The sequence below is a fragment of the Bidens hawaiensis genome, unplaced genomic scaffold (genome assembly GCF_021521415.1).
Source record: "Bidens hawaiensis isolate Kalapana, Puna unplaced genomic scaffold, B.hawaiensis_p1.1 tig00010169_1, whole genome shotgun sequence".
Classification (NCBI taxonomy): Eukaryota; Viridiplantae; Streptophyta; class Magnoliopsida; order Asterales; family Asteraceae; genus Bidens; species Bidens hawaiensis.
The window spans coordinates 133,100-149,241 of NW_027491772.1; the positions used below are offsets into that span (position 1 = coordinate 133,100).

Genomic DNA, 16,142 nt, shown 5'->3' on the forward strand with positions numbered 1-16,142 from the left:
TACAACCCAAACTCGCTTACAATTGTAGCTCGCTTACAACCCCAACTCGCTTACATCCCAACTCGCTTACAATTCCTGCTTGTGTTCAAACTCGCAATTCCTGCTTGTGTTCAAACTTGCTTACAATCCAAACTCGCTTACAACCCAAACTTGCTTACAATCAAACTCAATTACAATCAAAATCGCTTACATTCAGACTCGTTTACAACTCACCAGTCGCTCACATTTAGACTCGCTTACATCATCAAACTCGCTTACAACTCAGTTAACTCGAATACACTTATTGGTCGCTTACACCAGACTCACATACATCTCAGCCTTATCCAAACTCGCATACATCTTCCAGCCTACTCGCTTACAATACTCCATCGATTACAATCTGCCTAATCTTTCACTCGCATACATTCCATACACTTCTCATACACCCTACTCGCATACATAGACCCGTAGGCTCAACCCAAGTCGCTCACAAACCCCAAGTCGCATACATCTTAATCGATTACAACCCAGCCCTGATCAATTACATTTCAGTAGCTTACAACTCAGCCGCTTACACCAAGACACGATTACAACTCCGCATTCGCATACACATATGTCGCTTACATCTCAGCCCTTTTCCTAATTGCTTACAATCCCAAAATCGCATACATCATCAGTCGCATACAATATTAGCAGATATGTGTTAATTTATGTTTGAGAAGGAAACCATATTTAAGGTTTGAAAGTTTGGGGGCGGCGATGATGTAAGAGAGAGAGAGAGAGAGAGAGAGAGAGAGAGAGAAAAGAGGTTTGTTTTTGTATGGGAAGGAGTTTTGAGCGGCTGACGAGTTCTCAATATTAGGGTTGAGGTTATTTTGTTGTGTCGGGACATATTTATTTTCAATTGTGGGCCAACATAACAAGTCAACATAGATCATTTTGACTAAGAACGTGAATATAAGTTGGTTATTTGGGTTGCACCAATTAATTTTGTTGGGCCTAAATTTTTGTTAGACAAATGAACTTACCATTTGGACTGCTAAGAGATACGATCGAGTTGAAATCTGTTTAGTATGAATGAGGTCAGGTTGATACAAAAATTTAACTCAGGTCGCTAAATACGAGAAACAAGTTGCTTGGGAAATTTGACTAACGAGTCATATTTTACACAAAAGATATTTTGATTAGTTTAAAGTTAACACGTGTTAACTAATCTCTGGCGATCCTTAAAAGGTTTAACTCGGATCTAACTTGCGGGTTATTTCGGGAATTTAGCTTTGCTTACATTGGGTTTCAAAGTTGATAAGACCTTTCTTTCGGGATGGTCCAAGAAAGCGTTTTGTTTTAGTTCAAAAGAGTCAAAGTCAACTCGCAATCGCAAGTCAAGTTTAAAAAAAAAATTTCTTGCGATTCTAAGCTTGAAGGAAGTCTCAATATGAGGGAAGGTCTAAAGGACATGTTAAAAGAGGATTTCAACATGTTTAAACACACTCAAGGAGAATCAATTACCTCTCTCATCAACAGATTTGAGTCACTCGTTACTAAATTGAGAAGTGTCGGTATCATCCCTGAGTTGTCTGAAATCAACATGAAGTTGTTGGAGTCACTTCCTTACGCATGGAATAGCAGTGTGATTACCATAAGGAGAACTACAAACATGGATACCTTAACACTCTCAGAGTTGACTTCTACCATCAAGTCTATTGAATCAATGGATGCCAACCTTCGAATAAAAAATCAGTCAAAAGAAAATAAAGATGAGACAAGTGATGCAGGTGTGAGCAGTCAAGCAAGTCCTATCATCCCCGAGTGTGCTGCAAGTGGAAGTAGTCAAGCAAACATCTCGTCAAGCTCCACTAATGGGATTCCTACACCTGCCTCGCTCATTCCCGAGGTACACAAACTTTGCTCACAAGCTTGCATAGATAAAGTTCTTCACTATAGAAACTATAATGCTAATATTCTTGAACAAATTCGTAGCATTCAAGTTCAGAATGATGATCTTAAGAAAGCTGCAAAGATTTATAGCACTAGGATTAACACTCATGGTAATGATATGGCAAAACTTAGAAAAAAAGTCACTATTACTACATATTTAGCTCAACATTATGAAAAACATATAGATGAATTAAATGCTAAAATTTCTAAGTTAGAAATTGAGTTATCTCAAAAGAAAGTTGCCATAGAAAACTTTGAGTTAGCCTCTGAAAAGCTGAACAAGCTAATTGGGTCACAGATGGAGTTAAGATTAAAGACTAGTATAAGCTATGATAGTTCTGCTGTACCACCGCCTTTTAATGATAACTATACTAGCCTTCCTCACTCTGATTTTAACCCTCCTCCTGAGGAAGAAATGGTCTATGGTATTGGCCATGTGCCCATATCAAAGACATTTGTTCTTGCTGCTCCCAAGACTGTTGATTCAGCTGTTCCTTCAGTCAGTCCTAATAGTAGTTCATCTTCTGTAACGGGTTGTATAGAAGAAAAGGGGTGTGTGGAAACAAACAAGGGTCGTGGAGATAAAAACTTACTTTTTGATTCATCTATTGTCAACCCTGTCTGTAATAATATTGATTCCAAAAACATTTTGAACAATGATGAATCTGATGAGAGTGTTCATGTTGGCACGACTCTTGAAAATGAAAGTGATGTTCCCATTTCTGATAGTGACTCTGAAACTATTTTTGATGAAACCATTGTTGATAGAAACGTGCATGAAAAGGTATATGTGAATACTAACTTACCTAGTTGTTCGTCAAATAGTTTTAAAGTTGAGGAAACCAAAGTTAATGAAAATTGTTTTGAAAAGGAAAATGCAAGTACATCTGGTAAATTTTTCCCACCTCATAGAAACAATTTTTATCAATATACTAATCAATATTATCAACCTCAACTGTACAATCAATTTGATAATAGCTACTATGGTTATTATCCACAAGATTATGTTAACTCTTTCTATAAAAATGTTTTTGATGATCGGGGTAATAGATTTGACAACTTGTTTGTTCCCATACAACCATCTCCTTATTCGCCACAACCCATGTATTATCATTCTGACGGTTTCTATAGGGAAGATAGAAGAAAACTTTGTTTGTGTGTGGTAACCCATCTCACCTTGCAAGACATTGCAAGAACTGACATGATATGAAAAGGAAAATGAACAGTCGGTTTAATCAATTCCGTTCGAAAGCTAAACCAAGCTCAAGGAATAGAAATGATCAACCAGCTGACACTTCTGCCAGTGAAATGGACGTGAGATCCAAAAATAAAAAGAATGATAAACCTCCTTTTTGGATAACCAAGAAGGAGAGAGCAAAAATGAATTCAAAGACTGAAAGGTCTGAAAAGTTATCAAAAAGAAAGGAGAAAAGAAATCCAAAAATTGAAAGATCTGAGGATGTTGTTTTAAAACCAAGAAGGAACAGTCTCGAAAATCTTTTAAAACAGGAAACCTGCTCGCGCATGAAATCTTAAAGACTGTTCTTCTGATTCTGACATGTCCCACAACTTCATAAACAACAACGAGACAAGGACATTTGACAACCTTGTGGTTGAACCTCCCGAGACAACTAAGTCTCGGGAACCTGTATCTAATTAAACTGCTAATGTGTAGGGTCAGCCAAGATATTATGTAAATAGAATTTGGTATTTGGATAATGGCTGTACCCGACACATGATAGGAGACGAATCCTTGCTATTTGACATTAAACCGTTCGATGGCGGATACGTTTCCTTAGCTGGTGATATGGGTGGAAATATTTCTAAACAAGGTAAAGTGTCAAATGGAGTCCTGACGTTTGAAGACGTCAACTTGGTGGAACAACTAAACCACAACCTGCTTAGCATCTCTCAAATCTGAACCGAAAGTTTGTCACAATAGAACGGGTCAATACTGATGACAACTATGCAAACCTATTTACTAAAGCCTTTGATCGTGCCAGATTTTTGTTTCTCGTTGAGACACTTGGCATGATCTCTTTTGTACAAAATTAAGTTTTATTTTTTTTTTGTTCTATTTTTCTTTATTTTTATTTTAAAATTATTTTAATTTTATTTTGTTTTATTTCATTTTATTTTTACTTTAGAAAAACTATATTTTATCTAAGTTCTTTTTAATTTAGTTTCCTTTTTAATATAACTTACATTTTTAAGATTTTAAAATTTAAACTTTTATTTTAAAATTTATTTTTTAAGTTTTAAAATTTGAAACATTTTTTTTATTTTTATTTTGTTTTTAATTTGTATTTCATTTTATTTTTATTCCTTTTATCTTTTTGTATATAAAATTGTAAATAGTTTTTTAATATGTCACAATTTTAGAGGGAGAAAGTGAGTTAAATTTAACTCACCAAAAAGATTTTCACTTCTTGCGTTAAGAAAAACAAATTAAGTCACTTGACTTTCCAAAAATATTTTATATTATTATTTGAAAATGAGTTAACTTTAACTCGTCAAAAAGAGTTTACATTTGTTAAGAGAAATAAAATTTAAATCACTTGACTATTTTTTAAATATATTTTATATTATTATTTTATTTAAGAGAATCTGAAAAAGACTTAAAAATATAATCTCTCGTTTAGAGGGAGCTCCTGCTTAGAGGGAGTCGGATAACATTAAAATATCAGAAATTTTGAGAAATTGATCTGACCTTTGGAAAATGATAGAAAATTGTCTTTGGTGAACCTAGCACATGAAAAGAGTAGATCAAAAGCCAACAAGATCATTTCTTGATGTGTAGATAGGCTTGACAAATGAGTAAATATCACAGTGATATAAACTTAAATATCTGCCTATGCTAGTGGTTACACTCTTATGAAGCGGTTGTCGACTCCAAATAAGTTATATCGATGAAGGCAAAAATCCTAATAATCAGTCATACACGAGCCCGTTAGTGATTGGTCACAATGAAAATTATTTCTTGCTTTAGCTTCAAATATTAAAAAAACATAAAAAATTATTGAAAAAACAGAAAAACTGCAAAATGCTCAAAAAGTATTCAAAAATCAACAACAAAAATGTTGATAATTTTATTAAACAAATTAAAAGGGGTATATTAGAACCACGTAACGTGGGGCAAACAAGTAAGTCCTAAACACTTTACATGAAGGCATAAGTTAACAAGGTCCTTATTGCATTGTTGTTAAGTATTGACCCGGTAAAATATATATTGAAAAGTGCTTGGATAGAGACGATGATGAGTTAGAAGAGAGATGACAAGGATGAGGATGAGTATGATAGCTATGATGATACTCGTGGTGATGGTAGTGGTAGTGGAATTGGTAGCGATGAGGCTACTGAAAATAAGACGGCTGATGCTGAGACGTCAAAAGAGGCTGAGAAAACGAGGGAAACGGAAGCTGCGGTGGAGGCCGAGCTCGCCTTCTTACTTAACGTTTGTTCTTTTGCAGGTACCGTTCCTTCAGTTCAGAAAGCCGGTGAAGAAAATAAAGATGATGATGACGGCATCAACTATGACACATCACCAACTGGGAAGAATGTTGAGCCAACCGTTGACAAGCATGTTGTCGCTTCTGTTGCTGATCCTGCTAGAAGTCGATCAAGAAGAGGAATCAAATACTACATAGGAGATTGTAAGGCCCAGTTTTGTTTAATTGAGTCTTTCGTATTTGTACCATTTTAGTTTACGTCTTTGGTATTTACGGTTGTATGTATTGGGCCCGAGGCCTCTTGTATTTGAAGCCCATTGGGCCTTATTAATGAAAGAGGTGTATGAGTAAATACACACATATATAAGGTGTGTGTATCTCATACACCAACCTAACCCTTTCACAAACATTATTCATCCAAGTAAAAAAAACTCTCAACTCTCTACCCTCCTCTCTATTTTTGGCTCCCTTCATACACACACAAGATCCGAGATCTCGGTCCGACTAGTTGTTTCCGCCACCTAGTTGTGAGGTTGATCCAAGAACGACTAGTACTTAGTTTGTTTTGTTGTTTGATCCGGTTTCGGGACCTACAAGTTCTCTCTAGATCCCACCCCTATATATATATATATAGATATATCTTTACTATATATAATACTGAAAACGTGCGCATTTTCCGCACCTGTATTTCTCCGGCGGGTTCTTCTGACTCCTACCGTCAGTTGATAATTGGTATTTTAGTAATCTTCTTCTAATAAATAATAAATATAATAATAATAGTAATAATAATAATAATATAATAATAATAATAATAATAATATAAGTCAAATTTCAAAATGAAATCTGATCCATCACCGTGAAATATATTGTGATAATATATTATCATCATATATCAGCTCATCATCATCATATATTCCTCTTAATCTCATCAGTAGCTCATCTTCAAAACATCAGCTCATCATAATCAGCAGCTCATCTTCATCATCATCAATCTCAAACATACTTGATGTTCTTCATCATCATCAACCTCAAATCCTCAAACCTCAAACCCTTGATTTCATTAGTCAAAAATTCAAATCTCTCAAATCCCACCACCAATCGCTTCAATAATTCAACCGCAACACCCATAAATCATTCCGATCAAAACCCTAACCTTCGGCACCACGCTGCCACCACGATAGCCACCGCCGCCATGGGTTCCGGCCATCCCATATTTCCGGTCATGTGTCTTTTGGTGCTTTTATAACAGAGCAAGTGGAATTGTGGAAGAGTATGCTATGTATTGCAATAATTAATCACCACCCGGTCAACACACTGGTTTTCCACATCCAAACTTGCAAAATCTTATAAATAAAACTGAAATCATGATAGACATATAAACCATAGAAATTAGAGAGATAATATTACCAGTGATGAATTGCAGGACAGTTTGATGAAGACAACAAAATGATGTTTTAATATCAAGATTATTATTATAAGTTGTGTTAGTTAATTTTCTGGAATTAAAACTTAGGAACCCTAATTGTAATTGGGGAAGATGAAGTGATAAAAGTGATAATATATAGTTTAGGTTGTATAGCTATACAAAACACTATCTTAGTTCAACTGGTTGTTTTGGTGGATTGTTAAACCGGAGGTCTCGGGTTCGAATCCCGGCATTCACATGGTTTTGGGTGATTATTTTTAAAATGAATAAAAGGCTTAGGGGTAAAAACGTAATTTCAACATTTTTAACAGGTCAACGCTTGGTCAACTGACGGAAGGGCACAGACTGACCCGCCCAAATATCACAGACGTCCAAAATGCGCAATTTCGTTTTTAGTGGCTATTCCGTGTCACGACGATATATTTCAGGGAGGCAAATTGGAATTTTCTCTAAAAATAATTACAATATTTCTCCATTTACTTAACTCAATTTTTATAAATTTATAAAATAGTTTCAACTTTGGTCCATCATCTTTACTCATATATTCCTTACAATTTCAATTTTAAACCAACTTCCCACCAACGATTTTTAAACGGCTATAATTTTTTCGTACGTTAATACTTTTTTTTTAAAAAATTACACCATAAAAATGAGCATTCTATTGTCTTTAATTTGAGTATGGTATTGTTATATTTTTTTTCAACTAAAAATTTAACATGTAACATATATGTGTGTTTTTTAATCCGGGTTTGACGGTTTTTAAGTTAAACCATGAACCAAACCACCAGTAACATTTTGTTGTCGTTGAAGACCGAAACATGCACACAGTTGAAAATTTAATCTGAATCATTACTAACAGTTTAGTTTCACGGATGGAGCTTTAATTATAAATTTACCGTTCGGTCAGGTTTTATATGGTCGGTTTTCGATGTAAACTGCAAACTAACTATTTGCTATGGTTTAAAAAATTAGAAACCCATTACCAAAAAAGGAGAAAACCAACCATGAAACCAAACCGATGATTAGTAATTTAAACGGTTTCAAGGTTTCAAACTAACCATGAATATCTATAATTGTTACGTGATTATTAGAATTTAGTGTTACCCGCTGTATCGCGCGAGCACCCGTCTAGTATATATATATATATGTAATTTTAATATTATATAATAGTTTGTAAAAGTTTGTTGTAGAATAAAGTGAGATTTTTGAAAAAAAAAGTTTGAAATATAATGCAAGAATGTGTTGATTTAGCATCTAATTGATTATTGAGTTGGCCCTCATTGACAAATCTGTTTCATATGTGTTTTTACTAAACCAATAGAGATACTAGTATCGCATCAAAGAATATGCTTTTACCAAAAATAATGCCTGGGCCCTAATTTCATTATTAACAATTAATTTAAATAATTATATTGCATCTTCATCGTATTTATATACTTTAATTTACCTTTTACGACGAATTTCTTTCAATTCTTGTTATCTATCGAACTTGAATTCAAGACCTCCACCTCTCAAACCAAAGTGTTTAGAAACTTTCTTTACCAAGAGGCCACCGTTTCATTGGTAATACTTTAATTTATTAAGTTACTAAATTTGTAAGTCTTGATGACTTTTTTTTTTCACATTACATTGCTAATTTTTATTTTTTATATACTCTCCACCTCTACTTATAAATTATGGGGATGGATATTGCGAGAAGTGATATTACAGCGAGAAGTGCGAGAAGTGAAGACATAACTCCATTAATCCCTAATTTCACTCCCTTTCATATGATGTTACATACATATATGTAAGCTGGCTGTATTTATGTCTTAATTACACATTCAAACCTACCTACAAACATATAAATGTACCGAGCTACATTTAAACCTATGTACCTACACACATACTGAAGAGGTAGGTCCCAGCAGAGCCCAGTTGGACCCGCAAGACTCACCTTAAACAGGGACGTCTGCGCAGAGACCAACTGGATCCGCAGGACCAACCATGCTCAGAGACGTGACGTCCTTACGCGCAGTATGCAAGCTGGTCCCGCAGGAAATGCCTCCCATGGTGAAGGACTCCGCCTGTTCCCGCAGCCTCGGATACAAGCCATGAGGGAAGGCCACCCGCGCAGCATGGCTACACGCACTAGGTACTTAGCTCTCGTTCAGTGTCACCTGAAGGAATGAGCAAAGCCGGGAGCAATCCCGCACAGAGGCGGGAGGGGGAATACTCCCGCCCAAATAAGCCAGTCTATACTGAAGGACCTTTCACCGTACCTGACGAGGTATGGGCGAAAGATCTGATCAGGGATACGACAGCTCACTGATACAGTATGGCGAGCAGCATGCTCCTGTACTGTATCACTATTAAGCCGCTGCCTACTCACCAACTACTGTCATACCACGTGCGTAGCCGGCAGTTGGTGGAAAGGGAATAGTATACAGCAGGCCTGGTCGCTATCAGCCGCTGCCTACCCACCAACTACCAGCAGGGCACGTGCGTAGGCTACTGTTGATGAACAGGAACACTGTTGCAGCCGGCCATACCTCCTTGGAAACCTACCTTCGGCTATAAATACCCCAAATGGTATGATCATCTGGTATTATCCAACAACATATCTTACTACATTATCATCATATTATACCTGATATCTGCTCTAGCAATCTCTTAATATACTTTTATATTTAAAGAGCAATCTAGTCTGATTCTCACGCCGGAGGGTGGTCACAAGGAGGAACCCCCCCCTTCTCAGTGACGAGCTCACGGTGTCTGTTTTGCAGGTTATCAGAAGAACCATCTTCCAAGGGTCTAACCCCTCGTGGGAAACAGCTATCCAACCCCCAGGTTACCAGTAATCTGCCCGGGGTCCGGTTAGTGTTTCTTCACATACAAACATATATACACATATACAAACATACGCACACATATATAAACATACGTACCAACACACATACATATGTACCTACACAATACACATACACATAAGAAAGAGTGTGAAATTAGGGATTAATGGAGTTACACCTTCACTTCTCGCACTTCTCGCTGTAAAAAAACTTCTGAAATGATCCAATACCTATAAATTATATCTATTTTATTTGTTACGCAACTTGAATAATCATCTTCGGAAATTGAGAGTCTCATCTATTTTTTTATACCAACATGTATGCCAAGACATTGGTTAACAATCACTAGTGAACCAATGATGCATCTAGTTCGTTGTCCTATCCGGTTCTAAAAACAAAGGTTATATCGGCCTTATGAGATTTGGCCGTGCTACTATCAAACAATGTAATTCCTTTTAAACAACTTTTCTCAAAACGTGTTAAACTATTTGCCTCTGGAATCTTTTACAATGCGGCAAGCTTTTGTTAACCGTTTGCAAGTCTCATGTGTTATCAGTATCACGACCAAATATTTTAAGTTTCATTATTCTCCCCGTTACTCCATTTTAATACTAGTTAGCATAACGGCCTCTAATGTATATAATATAGCTTTTAATAAACATACATGCAATATAATTTTAACATAAAGACTATGATAATACAAAAACACAACATCCAATCACACGTCATCTGCCATTGATAACCAACCACATACACCCACAATGTCTAAATCAAATGACATTGATTTTTATTCAAATTCTGACACCTAAATTTTCACTAGTTCATCTAGGCATCCACAGTCTCACTGGAATCAGCAGCAGCCAGAATCAACTCCGGTTGCATGGTTCCGACACTTGTCCCATCCAACGCATTCGGTAGCCCCAAAGCCTTCAATGCCAAATGGGCAGCCTTCTGTCCGGATATCATCATAGCCCCAAATGTTGGCCCCTAAAATATCACACAAACCATCAATCAAACAAACCATTTTCTTTATCAAAATCTTTAATAAAAACAAATTTCTTAATTATTATCTTAATTATCAGCTAGCTTTCCATTTATGTGACTGATCATAACATTATTAAAAGAGACTAGCAAGACACTAGCAAAGTTAACTATTAGTCTTTTTATAATGTGTGACGACTATCAACATTGTAGCAAAGTTAATTATTAACTAATAACTTTCTAATTATTATTTTTTGTTTATTCGTGACACTAACATTAAAAGAAAAAGACTAGCAAGATACTAATAATACCATTCTCGGAGATCCGTCGATCTCTGCAACTTCCATTCCAGTAACAATCATGCCCGGAACAACCTCTCTAGTCATCTTCACAATTTCATCCTCAGCTGTATTCATATCGAGAGCTTTCATCCCAGGAACGCTCTCAATCATCCCAACGCTCCTCAACCGCTTCACCCCAGTGGCACCCATCGGACCATCATGACCACACGAGCTCACAACCACCTTAGCCTCCATGACATTTGGGTCCATGCAGGATTGTGTGTCATGGTTCATTGACACCAAAGCCCAATTGGTCACAACACCACCTACTCTTCCTCCCTTGATGATTAAGTCCTCGGCTGCAACCGCGTTGAAGAGCTTAACATTTGGTCTAGCCAAAAGCTTGCTCATGATGGTGGAGGTGAATAGAGCAGCGTGTTTGATGACCACGTAGTCTTCTTGCTCGTCATACTCGATCTCGAGCTCGTCGAGGAAGTGGTGGGCTGGTTTGCGGACCACCATGGCGGAGAAGAGTTGTCCTCCGAGCCATGCTCCACCACCAGGGCTCACAGATTGCTCGATGATGGCGACCTGCGATTAAATACCGTTTAATCAGCACAGATTATAATTAGTTAATTTAATTACAAGTCTTGATGCTTTTTTAAGCAACAAATTTTTCATTTTGTAAATTATGTATAAGCTCTCAAATCACAAATACTATTTCTTTTCTTTTTTTTCCTTTCAGAGACCATCTAAGCTTTTTTTATAAAACAAATTATTTCTTAAGACTGTTATTATTAATATTAATATATTATTATTATTATTATTATTATTATTTTGTCTATTTTCTATTGCATTAATTATTTTTATGCTCTCAAGTCACACATACATCCTAAAACTACTAATTTCTTTTAATTTTATTCTATAAATTATGTGTAAGCCCTCAAATCACATATACAACTTCTAAAAAAAATTCAAAATTGCTGTTGTTATATATTATTATTATTATTTTTTTTATTTTTATTTTCTATTTTATATATTTTATATAAGTTCTCAAATCACAGATACAATCTCTTAAAATTACAACTATTTATTATTTTTGTTGTTTTATAAATTATATATAAGCTCTCAAATCACATATACAACTTCTGAAAACTACTATTATTTTTTTATTTATTTTAGTTTATAAATTATCTATAAGCTCTCAAATCACATATACAACTCCTTAAAATTCCCGTTATTTGAATATTACAATAACTAGAATTATACATATATTCACCTGATTAGTATAAAAACTAAAAAATGTTAAAATTGCATAATATGCTATTTAATTAAATGAGGTTTATGATGTAACTTGCTTTTCGTTTGCCTGCCAGTTTATTATAACTTTTTTATTTATTAAAGAAAAGATTATGTTTGATCTTCATCGTATTCATAATTTTAAAATTGATCGATACACATCCAAAATCGAAATAAAGGAACGATTCATCTTTAATTTTGCATAATTATTCAAAATCTATACGATCCAAAACGATCTACGACCATAAATAACAAACAAATAAACATATGAATCAGATCAGTTGCTAAAGCTGACTAAAAAAATGAATAAAAAATTATTATATACCTGAACGTTAGGGTTTTTGCTAAGTTCATACGCACACGATAAACCAGCGGATCCAGCACCAACAACAACAACATCAGTATCCGCATACGTAATCATATCAGTCATGTACCTTCTAGTCATTTCACGTGACACGATCGATTCCTTGATCGGTTGAAACGTGAACGATCCTAGATCGTATGGAGCAGCCGACATGGAAATCGGCATGTTCCGGTTCTGGCTAGATTTAACCTGCTGGAACCGGACCGGGGACGAAACCGGAACACCATAGAAAGATGTTTGGTCCAAGAAACATGTCTTGGCAAAGGTGGTGGTAGCCATGGACGCCATTAATAAAAAGATATTAAAGTTTGTTGTGTAGATGAGAAGAATAATGTGAGTGAGGTGTGTTGTGTTGTAGTAAGTGAGGAGTTATATAGGGATGTAACGTTAGTAAATATCTTGAGGGGCCACGTGTGGGGAGAGGAGGGATAGGGTGTGAAGGGTGTAGAATAAATCAATTTGTTGTAACCAGTACTTTAATATTTTATGAACAAATATTGTCCACATTTTGAATTGGGTCCTTGTTGTAACGGTGTTATCATTTTCTTACACTTTAATTTGGGAGACAAAATGATGAATTTGGTTCAAAATATCTAAATACATTATTGTAATCACCTCAAGTTGGATGATATATTGTTTTTGTTGAATTGATATATATACTTTTATGGTAAAACTAGTAAAATAAAAATCTAATATAGGCATTAATTCTAATAAATGCCTTGATGATACTTATACATAATTAAATTTAATTCTATAAATGAAGTTATATTAATGTGAAGTTATATTTTAAAAAAATTAATTTTTAATGGCTAATTTGGATCATTGACAGGACATTGGTCTACCCGTCCATTTCCATTATCGAAATCATCCTCAACAAGAAACCACTATATGTGAGAAAAACCTCCTGGCTTAACATGAAATCTTATATTTTGGTCACAGTCGGGACTTAAACCAAGACCTCCCTTTTTAAAAAGTTAATTAATTTGTGATGATTATTACAAGTAATTATGAACAGATTTGTAATATGCATATGATTGAAGTTATAATAAATGTGAAGTTATAAAGGTTTTAAAAAGTTAATTAATTTATGATGATAATTATAAGTAGTTATGATAATATTAATATGCATGTAAATAAAGTTATTTTGTTTTTGAACAGTTAAAAATCCTTAAATTGGTTACTGACTAAATTTATCATATTGAATACACTAGTATTTTGATTCGGGGAAACCCTCACTTAAAGCCAACGCTGCCTGTGAACACTCGTTCGAAGGCACGATAGTGCGGTGAGATAAACCTCCGTTAAGTTCGTTGATCCAACTAGTGAAAACCACATACTTGCCTAATCTTCCATCATCATCATCCTGATGCCTCTGAAACTAAGGTAGTTTTGGTAGACGGGGTTGAGAGGGGGGGGGGGGGGTTGAAAATGAGTCATTTCAAGAGAATGAAAAAAAGGGTGGTTGGTTGGTTAATGAAATGAAATTGATTATTAAACAAGGAACCCCATTCCATCAAATCCACTCCTACCCATCCTCTTTTTTTTTTCCATTCCTTTATACCTTACTCTCTAGATAACACGACCTCACAACAACCACACCACCTCCATCGCCACCATATCACCATCCCACCACTGCCACAACCACCACTTGACCACCGTCGCCACCACCATTGGTGACTACCACCACCGCCACGATCACTGTCGTTGCATGACCACCACCATCGCTGCCTCCGCCACCACCATTATCGCCACCATCACCGTTGTGACACCACCAATGCCATTACATTTTTTATTTTTGTAGCACAGGTCGATACGTGCAACGCCTAGTATCCGTCGTTTACGACTAGGACCACTGGGTATCTAATCCCGTTCGCTCCCCTAACTTTCGTCTCTCAGTGTTAGTGTCGGCCCATGATCTCACATATTATTTCCAAATCAATTCAGAAATCATATGCAAGAACTATAGCATTTCGTAATTAATTGGAAAATCCACTTTTATTCTCTATCAACCAATAATGTGGGACCATTAACATGGTTAAAGCTAAATTGTTTGAAGTCCAGACGCAACATGGTATTCTTTCTACCACTATGCTAATATATAGATGGTTTCAAAATAAATATTTTATCCATATAGAACACTCATATCGATAAAATGATTTGAACTACTTATTGGGATTTTTTAGCCAATGCTGAATTGATGATCACCTATTTATTGTGTATAAAGTAAGAAAAAGTTCTTGGATTAAAAAGTAAACAACTTTGTTATTTTATTAAAAAAAATTGAGATATGAGTATATTTATCATTTCTATTACATTCATACGTTGTTTTATGATTTTTTATTTTTTTTAATCCTAAACAACATAAAATAGTAATTCATTCCATTCCTATAGGTTTTCCGAACATGATAAAGGAACGATAATAGTTCATTTCATTCCGTTGTTCATTCCATTCCTCCTCTATTCCATTAACTCCAACCAAGCATACCCTAAATGTTGGGGTAGGAATCGAACATGAGTCACATGAAACACCAACACTTACGTGTGAAGTTTTAATGTTTTAAAAAATGAATTAGGTATTTACTTTGAGAACAACCCATGACCTAGTGGTATGGTATTTGTACCTTTAAAGTAAGGTTGTTATTTGGGTTTCAAAGTTTTAAATCTTGACTCGAAACCCAACCCAAACATCTCATGGGTTTTTCATGTTCGGGCAATTCGGGTTCAGGTTTTTTCAGGCTAGGTTAATTGTTTTTCGAGTATTATAGAAAAAAAATATAAACTAATGTTGGGTCATGATTTGGCTAGACTGACGCATATCAAAAGGCCACGACATTATCAAGATTAAAGTGATATAAACAAAGCCGAGTTTAAGAATTGCATTATGATTATGATGATGTAGTACCGAAATCCCTATGGATTTCGGTTGGGCTTGGGCTTTGTTGGGCTAGGTTGTTTTGGTTTCCCTATATATAGATAACATGTATAGGGTTTATGGTTGGTGGTTCACATTGATAGACACTGTCAATCAGTAGTAGCCACCATCAAAAGAGCAAACTCATGTACCAGACGATTTGTTAATATAATTGTGGGAATTTGGAGTATTATTGTGTTCATTATATATATATATTGTTCTTCTGTTCTCGTTCATGAATCACCATGGTGTTAGAATTCCGCACTAACATCGTGTTTGGGTTGATATCATATTGCATAGATCCGGTTTTGGACCTTACAATTGGTATCAGAGCCTTTTGAACCATTCAAGGCTCAGTTTGATATCAACGGATTCAATATCTAAGTGTGTTTGGTGGTATGGTTTTGTTTTCCGGTGATCTGCGATTCGGAGAAGAAGAAATGTTATATTTGGTTAAAGTTTGGGTTATATTTAGAAATAATTCAAATCCCATCAATCTAGGGATTTAGTTGTTACAAAAATCTTCTGGTCAAAAGAATTCTCGGGTGTCCTTGGCGGTATTTCATAGTTTTCGGCCAACTTTATTAGTTTTTGGCTTTAAATCAAGGAGTTCTCGGCCAGAATCAAGGGTTCTCGGCCATATTTGATTGTTCTCGATCAGAATCTAGTTTTCGGTCAAACTTTGT

The 16,142-nt window shown here is 35.4% G+C and overlaps 1 protein-coding gene across 1 annotated transcript; it reads right to left on the bottom strand.

Annotated features, from left to right (window-relative positions):
- Window positions 1-10,292: 10,292 nt before the first annotated feature.
- Window positions 10,293-12,891, bottom strand: LOC143534522 (thiamine thiazole synthase, chloroplastic-like). Its single transcript, XM_077028988.1, has 3 exons — window positions 12,507-12,891; window positions 10,913-11,473; window positions 10,293-10,607 (listed from the first exon to the last, which is right to left on the bottom strand). The coding sequence occupies exons 1-3, from the start codon at window positions 12,831-12,833 to the stop codon at window positions 10,446-10,448; spliced, it is 1,050 nt and encodes a 349-aa protein (XP_076885103.1). The 5' UTR covers window positions 12,834-12,891; the 3' UTR covers window positions 10,293-10,445.
- Window positions 12,892-16,142: the final 3,251 nt, after the last annotated feature.